The sequence below is a fragment of the Ananas comosus genome, linkage group 17, assembly GCF_001540865.1.
Source record: "Ananas comosus cultivar F153 linkage group 17, ASM154086v1, whole genome shotgun sequence".
Lineage (NCBI taxonomy): Eukaryota > Viridiplantae > Streptophyta > Magnoliopsida > Poales > Bromeliaceae > Ananas > Ananas comosus.
In genome coordinates this window covers 6,268,413-6,276,846 of record NC_033637.1, presented here as the reverse complement: position 1 = coordinate 6,276,846, position 8,434 = coordinate 6,268,413, and the positions used below count along the sequence as shown (strand labels likewise).

Here is an 8,434-nt window from a genome sequence, read left to right as displayed (position 1 = left end):
GAGGGGGAAAAAAAAACTATATGATAATTATGTGAAACTTTTGAACCATAGGATTGCAAAGTCGATAGAGGGGCAAATTGAAATTTAGCAAACACTAATTACTAGTATTCATTTTTTGAGCAAAAGACTAGCTTGGGTTTTCCAGGATGTTTGAATTTCGAGCCGAATACGAGCTGGTTTGAACTATTTTTGAGCCGATCTCGAGCTAGCCACATCTCACTCGTATTCGGCTCATTTACAACACTAACAACAATTAATTATTATATTTTGAGCTAGTCTCATATACTATCTATAGTACCGGGTCTCCGGTACTATAGTCTCGTTTTCGATCTTAGGGTGTTCAAAATCAACGATCCACATCATTAAAACTGATCTAGGGTATTTAAAGTTTTTAGAAATAAAATTTTATATTTTTCGACATAGTTTATTTTACAATCAAACAATTTCAAAATTGTCAATTTTCAATAACTATTATGGCGAGTTTGGAGTTTAACGGTGCAAAAGAATCTAAATTTCTTCAAATTTTGATAGAAAATACTTTAAACTATCTAGATTAAGATTAACATTCTTGATCTTGAATTTAAAAGTCCTATGCTCAAATTTTAAAGATTATTCAATTTTTACCGTCTATTTTGACATAATTTATTTACTAAGTAAACGATATCGAAAAAAATTAAAATTTTATTCCTAAGAACTTCATATACCCTAGATCATATTTAACGATTCATATTTAACGTGTGGATCGTTAATTTGAAACACCCTAAGATTGAAAACAAGACTATAGTACCGAAGCTCCGATACTATAGATTGTATAGTAGCTATATTCTATATATAGTATATATAGAGTTGGCTTGGTATGCTTACGGAAGCACGAGGCCTGTGCTTCCAAATCGTTTTCGATGTTCGGACTTTCAAATCGACGATCGGCTCCGTTAGAGTTGATCTAGAGTATTTGAAGTGCCTAGAAAATAAATTTGCGATAATTTTCGATATCATTTGCTAGTGATCGAAGGGCTCAAAATCAATAATTTTAACGGCGTGTGAGCCGGTTGCAGTTTAACGGTGTCGAAAATATCCAAATCACATGAATTTTTGATAGAAAATCTTTTATCATATAAAACAAAATCAATAACTTTGATCTAAATTTTATATTATCATCATCATATTTTGTACAGATTTTTTTTCAGCCGTTGATTTTGAGCCACTTCGATCACTTAGGCAAATGATATCAAAAAAATCACAAATTTATATTCTTAGATACTTTAAATACTCTATATTCATGTCTAATGGAGCCGATCGTTGATTCGAAGTCCAACATCAAAAACAAAGTGAAAGTACGGAGCCCTTGGCGTCCATAAGCATCCTAGCCGCACTCTATATATATATATATATATACTATATAGTTGAGCTAGAATACCTATCAGTAGTAAAGGAGCCATTTTACTAGCTATTTGTTTTCGATGATGACGCTTCCAAATTGAGATCGGCTCGTTAAATATGATCTAACCGTTTAAACTATATAGAAATCAAATTTCACGTACTTTCGAAATTATCTTTTTTATCCATCAATGTGAACAGAAAAATGAATGGCTGAAAATGAATATTCTTTAAAAATTTATAATCAAGATCAAGAGTATAGATCTTGTTTTAAATAGTTTAAAGAATTTTCTAACAAAAATTTAATTGATTTGGATATCTTTACGCCGTTAAACGAGAAAACGCCTCCTATCGACCATTAAAACTACAAATTTTGAAACCCTTTGATCATTAGGCAAATGATGTCGAAAAGATTTGAAATTTGATTTCTAAACACTTCAAGTGGTATAGATCATGTTCAACGGAGCCGATCGTCAATTTGGAAGCTCTATCATCGAAAACAAATAGGTAGTAAAACGGCTCATTTACTACTGATAGTATTCTAGCAAAACTCTCTCTCTCTCTCTCTCTCTCTCTCTCTATATATATATATATATATATATATCCCCAACCAAACTTTATTTACAACTACTGTTGGATTGAATAGGCCACCCTCCTGCTTGCGACGGAAGTCTGGTTGGGCCAAGTCATGGTTGAAACTCGCGGGTGCTGTGTGTTTATATATTTCTTCGACTTGAGTTTTTGAGCGGCACGGGCACGTTCTCAACTGTTTTTAACTATCTAACCGATCCAACGGTCCAGATCAACCGTGATCACAACTCCAAAACTCGTATTAGAAACGCGCCAAAACCAACCAACTTTTAAAAAGGCCCCCTCGGCGCCCAAAGATCTTCCTCCTCTTCCTCATCGAACCGAAAATGGCGAAGGCGAGGGACGACAAGGGGAAGAAGCCCATGGCCATGGAGATAATCCCCGAGGAAGAGACCAACGAAGAAGAGGAGTTCTCCTTCCCCGTCCTCCACCAAGAAGAGGAGTTCTCCTTCCCCATCGCGGACAGCGAGGTGAAGCCGCCCTCGTGGCGGGGGAGCAAGAAGCTCGCGGCGGGCATCACCGAGCGGGGCCGGCGGATGCGGGCCGAGGACGCGACGGCGCAGCTTCTGTTTTACGCAAATGAGGCCTTCTCGGCTTCGCAGTCTGCCACCCACCGGCTCCAGATGCTGGAGTGGGCGTTCGCGGCGACGGGCGTGCTGAAAACCACCGTCAGGTCGGGCGAGGAGGAGGACGCGCCGCCGCCGCTGCCGCTGCGGTGCGCGCTCGGGTCGGAGCCCGCGCCCGAGTTCTTCGTGTGTCCCGTCGCCAAGAAGATCATGGACGAGCCTGTCGTTATTGCGTCTGGAAAGGTTCGCGGTTCCCCTTTGGATTGATTTTTCGTACATTTTTTTTTTTTTTATACTCATTGTATTTTCTCATGTTTCTTGAAACTTTAATTTATGGCTCCATCTTGGTATGATTCATGATTCATTCAACAAGTTTTAGATTCTAAGAACTTAAAATTGGGACGAAACTCTCACTAGATTTCATTAATCCGCTTACGCTATCACCTTTTCACGCCGAAACCTTTCGTTTCTCGCATTTTGTTTTAGACCTTCGAGCGATCGGCGATCGAGGAATGGCTTGAGAAGGGCAACCGCACGTGCCCGCTCACCGGCGAAGTCCTTTCGAACACCATCTTAATACCCGACAAGAAATTGACCGAATTCATACAAGCGTGGCGGTCGTTGTACGGATACAAAGAAAAGGACAGGCGAGGCGAAGCAGACACCACGACCCCCGCAGACACTCCGCACTACTTCTACACTCACCTCTGGGGGGTATCGGTAGCCTCCGGACCCAAAAGAACAGAAGCCATGAAGAAACTCCGAGAGCTCGCCGCGACGGATCGCTCAATCCTGCATCCTATCCGCCGCGACCCCTCGGTTATAGCATTCCTAGTCCAACTCTTGTTCGAGAACCATTGTAAGGACGAAAAGGACTCCGAGCTGCAGCGTGAGTTACTCGAAATCCTTCGCATCGGCGCCGAATGCGAGCCTCATAACGAGGCCTTACGCAGAGACCGGCACATTATCGCCGTATTGTGCATCTTATTACGAGAGGATGCTTCGATCCGGATTAAAACTACGTGCGCCGTTATCCTCTCGCGTCTCTCCGACAGTTACACAGACAAGGTGAAAATTGGCGAGTACGGCGTCATGGGGCCGCTCGTGGAGCTCCTAAACATGAGCTCCGCAGAAACGAGAGTGGCGGCGGCGTTGCTGATCGCGAGCATATGCGAGGTGCGGGAGAATTGGGGGAGGGCATTCAAGGAGAAGGCGGGGATCGCGGCCTTACACGCCATGATGGAGGGCGACGATCCCGTGAAGGAGGCGGTCCCGATCCTCCACGCGGTGAGATCGTGCAGTCCGATATTCGACGAGGCGTTGTGCGAGCTGGTTCGTCTCCACGGATCAGTGGACGCGCCGAAATGGGCTAGCCTCGGGATGGAGATCATCGAGGCCACGACCGACGAGACGAAACCTACGATTGTGGCGGATCACGCCAACGTGGAGATCGCGGAGGTCCTCTGGTGGCTGCAGAATCGGTGCCACTTCCCGCGAACCGTGGGATATAAAAGAGACCCCGCGGATTACTGCGAATGAAGAGCCTGAATCACTGCATCTGATTTTTCAGAGAATGGTTTTACTGAACATTCAGTAATAAATGTACAGCTAAGATTGATACATAGAAAAATCTTAGGGGCCTGCAAATATACATATTTTTACGCCGAATTTTGAAAGTTTCGTACTGAAACGAATTTTTTCTGCTGATGATACCGAAGAAGATTCACTTATTGTGAACTGTTTGAATCGAATCGAGTTTTTTCCGTGTGCAGTTATTAGTTGTTCAGGTTCAGTGAGTGTTCTATTAATCAGTTGTTATTTCTAGTTTCTACTGATGAGGCCAAAATGGCAAATGGAAATGATCAATCGGTTTGCACCGTAAAAAACTATAACTTTGAATTGATTAAGAAATTGTCCTTAAAATCATTTCAAATTCAGAGAAAATGTGCATTTTTATCTATTTAAATCAAGTGATTGATTAATTGGAAGATACTGATTTCATAGTCATGCTTGATCATTGTTGCATTTCACAATAAAGTTAATTACTAACTCACTAATTAGCATGCTAATGTAACTAGATTAAACAAATTAGAATTTTTATGAGGCCATTTTGAAAACCTTGTAGTAATCTTAAAATTTTGATCATATATTCAAGATATGATGTAGAAATTTGTATATAAAAAAAAAAAAAACCAAAATCCCCAAATCCTTTACACTCTGCAGTTGTGTCCAAATAATTAATAAGTAAGAAAATAATCAAAATATGCTACATTGTTCTTCACATGTTTTTTTTTTTTTGGGTAATATGTTTTTTTGGTAAAATCTGCACAGAGTCCTTGTATTATCTCGAGAGTACAATTTGGTCCATACTCTGTGTTATTGGAAAAATCAATATAGTACTAAAAAATAATAAAATAGCATACGGAAATATTTTCCAGAAAAGATAGGCTCTTATTATCATATTACCTTAAAAATCGATGTAATAGGAAACGATTCAGAATAAGTCTTAATGTACTATTCGCTTGGAAACTTCTCAATTATCAAAGAAAATGTGCTTTTCCTTATAAAAATAATAACCTATTTTTGTTATATTTTACAACAAAGGTGTTAACAAATATTAGGTAAAAATTTGTAAAATTATCTCAACTATCACCCTTTTGGATCTGACTATCTAAATTTTAAAAGTTTTGATTTTACTATCTGACCTTTTAATTTATTTGATTTGAATCAATTAGTAATATTTTAACTTCCAAATTTGAATGCGTTGTTTATCTTTACCAGCTTAATTACTATATTTTATACAATTTTTGAAACTATAAATTTATTAAAATAAGTAATTAGTTTAAATTTTGTATCTGAAGAGCTATCAAATCACTTAAATCAAATAAATTGAAAGGTTAATATTAAAACAAAAATTTTGAAATGTTCGGCGGTCAGATCAAAATGGTTTTTTACATATTTACCTTAGTAATTAAATTTTGTTTGGAGAGGGGGAGTACAGGGACCAAATTGCAATATCGGGATAGTATGGGGGGCTTTCCATACATTGTAACAACCGTTTTAACTGTCTAAACTGTGAATAAGAGCTCTTCAAAACTCTTATATGCCCCAACCACAACAACTCAATCACCCTCAATTCATATAAAAAAAAAACCAAAATGGTGATAAAAAGAGAGAAAGAAGAGGAAGAGGAAGAGGATGAGAATGAGGAGAATTATATCCCCCCGAAGCTCGCGATTGGCTTCGTCGGGATGCGAAACTCGGGCCGCTCCAGAAGAATCTCGCGGAGCTGGAGCGGACGCTGCGGGTCACGGAGGCGACGGCCCAGCTCCTCTGCTTCGCCGCGCGGTCCTTCGCGGGGCTCGGCGGCCTCTTGCCCCGCCCCGAGATCTTTGAGTGGGTCTTCGCGGCCCTCGATGCTCTCAAGTTTCTGCGGACAAGCGACGACTGCGGCTGCTATGAGCGGCGGAGGGCGAGTGCGTGCGGGTCGGGGCCCGTGCCCGAGTTCTTCCTCTGCCCCATCTCCAAGAGGGTGATGAGGGAGCCTGTCGTCATCGCCTCCGGAAAGGTAACCTAGTTCTCCATTTCTTGTTTCGATTTGATTCGAAACTCTATCGATTTGATTCCAACAAAGTAAGCTTTATCTTTCATTTTCTTGAATATAAATTTGATCGGTTCCTAAGAATTGTGAATCAGAATGAGAAAACTACGGTGCCGTAATCTTTTTCGGCACCCTGGATTTCGATTCATAGTTTTCTGAATCAATCTTTTCCTATTTGATTTGAACTTACATTTTCCGACTGTTCAATACTCTCGAATTTTGTTTTGCATTTGGTCTCATAAATCTACAATTTATTCCTGTTTTTTATTTGCTTATTCTACTTTCTTTTTTTTTTTCGCTTCGTCCCCTTGTGTGTCGATTTAGACCTTCGAGCGATCAGCGATAGAGAAATGGCTCGACGAAGGCAACCGCACGTGCCCGTTAACCGATCAGGTCCTTCCAAACACGATACTCATACGCGATCTCCAAATTGCCAAACTTATATCATCGTGGCGCTCTTTGTACAAATGCAAAAGAGGGCAAGTAAGAGATGACGAGGTGCCGATCGAACTCCACGAAAGAATTCGCAGCAACTTCTATGGTCTCGTTTACGCTGTAACATCGGATGATGGATCGAAAAGAGAAGAGGCCATTAAAGCTCTCCGAGATCTCATCGCCGTGCACAAGCGCTCGGTTAACTATCTCCTCAGCAAAAACGCCGCGTTCATCGTATTGTTAGTACATCTCTTGTTTGAGAGCCACTGTAAGGCTGATGCAGAGCTGCAGAACGCGATATTAGGAATCATTTGCGTCGCGGCCGAACATTTGCCTAACAAGAGGATCATCACCGCAGTTCGGGAAGCGATACCAATACTAATCGTCGCACTGAGGGAAGGATTGTCAATGGAGATCAAAACGAAGTGCGCGATCATCTTTTCGCTTCTGTCAGGTGACATTCCCGCGAACAAGGTCAAAATAGGGGAGCTCGGTGGCATGGGATTGCTCGTGGGGCTCCTGAAGGGAGGTGATAGTGAAGCGAAAAGGGCGGCAGCATTGGCGATCTCGAAATTGTGCGAGGCCCGCAAAAACTGGGGAAGAGCTTTCGTGGAAAGGGCCGCGATCGCTGCGCTACGTGCCGCGTTCTGCAACGAGTCCGTAGAGGAGGCCATGTCGATTCTGCCGGGGCTGAAGGGCTGCCATCTGATTCTTAGTGAGGTGATGACTGAAATTGTCAGTCTCCACGAGTCGACAGGCGCGGAGGGAAGCGGAAACCTGGGGAGGGAGATCATTTGTCTCGTGGAGAGTGAGCTGGTCGGAGCAGGTGACGTAAGTGAGGTTTCGTGTAGCCCGGAGATCGCGGAGGTTCTGAGATGGTTGAAGAGGAGGTCCGACTTTCCGTGAACTTTGGGGTATAGAACTAATTGCATCTGAGATTAGAAACATGACATTTCTTGGCTCATACAGTAGTTACAGCAGACCTTTTTTTTTTTTTTTTTTGTTGTCTCTTTTCAGTTTCTGCTAACACTGAGGAATAGAAAGTTTCAATAGTAAAAAATACAAACAGGAAGTTAATAGTTTCACATGTGCAGTTGCTCAAGCAAAAAGATGGCATTTCTTTTGATTTCTTAGAATAAAAGCTTTAGTTTTCTAAATAGTGTAAAAAATTGTTTCTAAATAGTGTAATTTGCAAAATTCACTCTGATTTTGTGATGTTTTCAAACTAATTGATTCAGTTTCGAAATTTTTCAGTTCTCTGCGCAGTTTTTAGGTTCTAATTAAAGTAGTTTTTTTTTTTTTTTTATGTAGCTAGTCCCTGCATTGAAGTGTATCAGTTCTTCTTTTTTTTCGAGGAAAAGGTAGTATACTACCTGCTTCATTCAATAAGAAATGAATTTAGCTACAAAATATGGAGGCAGCTAAGGCCTCAATAAGAACGAGAAAAACACACACACACACACACAAAAAACACGACTAGACACCTCCCTACAGTTAAGATCAGCCTTCACCCCTCTTCTCCCAGTCCGTCAAAAGGTTTACGATCTCCTCAAGAACACGATAAATATTCTTCCTCTTTCCCTAAAGGATAATACAATTCCTTTCTAGCCATATTATCCACAATGACGCCGTTAGTTTACAAAGTTCTTGCTTTCTTCTTTGATTGTTCGACACATTCATGAGTGTCTCCCATAAATCCCTTGCCGAAGTTGACATTGGCATGCATTCTGAATTAGAGATCATCCGAGATAGAATATTTTTAGTATAAACACAGGTTGAAAACAGGTGTTCGTTAGTTTCCACTTCAGTTTCACATAAAACGCATCGTTGGTCCCCATTCCACCCCTTTTTCAATAAATTGTCA

General features: G+C 41.0%; 2 protein-coding genes across 2 annotated transcripts; both read left to right on the top strand.

Annotated features, from left to right (window-relative positions):
* Positions 2,295 to 4,073, top strand: LOC109723398 (U-box domain-containing protein 9-like). Its single transcript, XM_020251743.1, has 2 exons — positions 2,295 to 2,777; positions 3,021 to 4,073. The coding sequence occupies exons 1-2, from the start codon at positions 2,295 to 2,297 to the stop codon at positions 4,071 to 4,073; spliced, it is 1,536 nt and encodes a 511-aa protein (XP_020107332.1).
* Positions 4,380 to 7,476, top strand: LOC109723397 (U-box domain-containing protein 9-like). The gene is made up of 3 exons (XM_020251742.1): positions 4,380 to 4,403; positions 5,809 to 6,102; positions 6,460 to 7,476. Exons 1-3 carry the CDS (start codon positions 4,380 to 4,382, stop codon positions 7,474 to 7,476), a joined length of 1,335 nt encoding a protein of 444 aa, XP_020107331.1.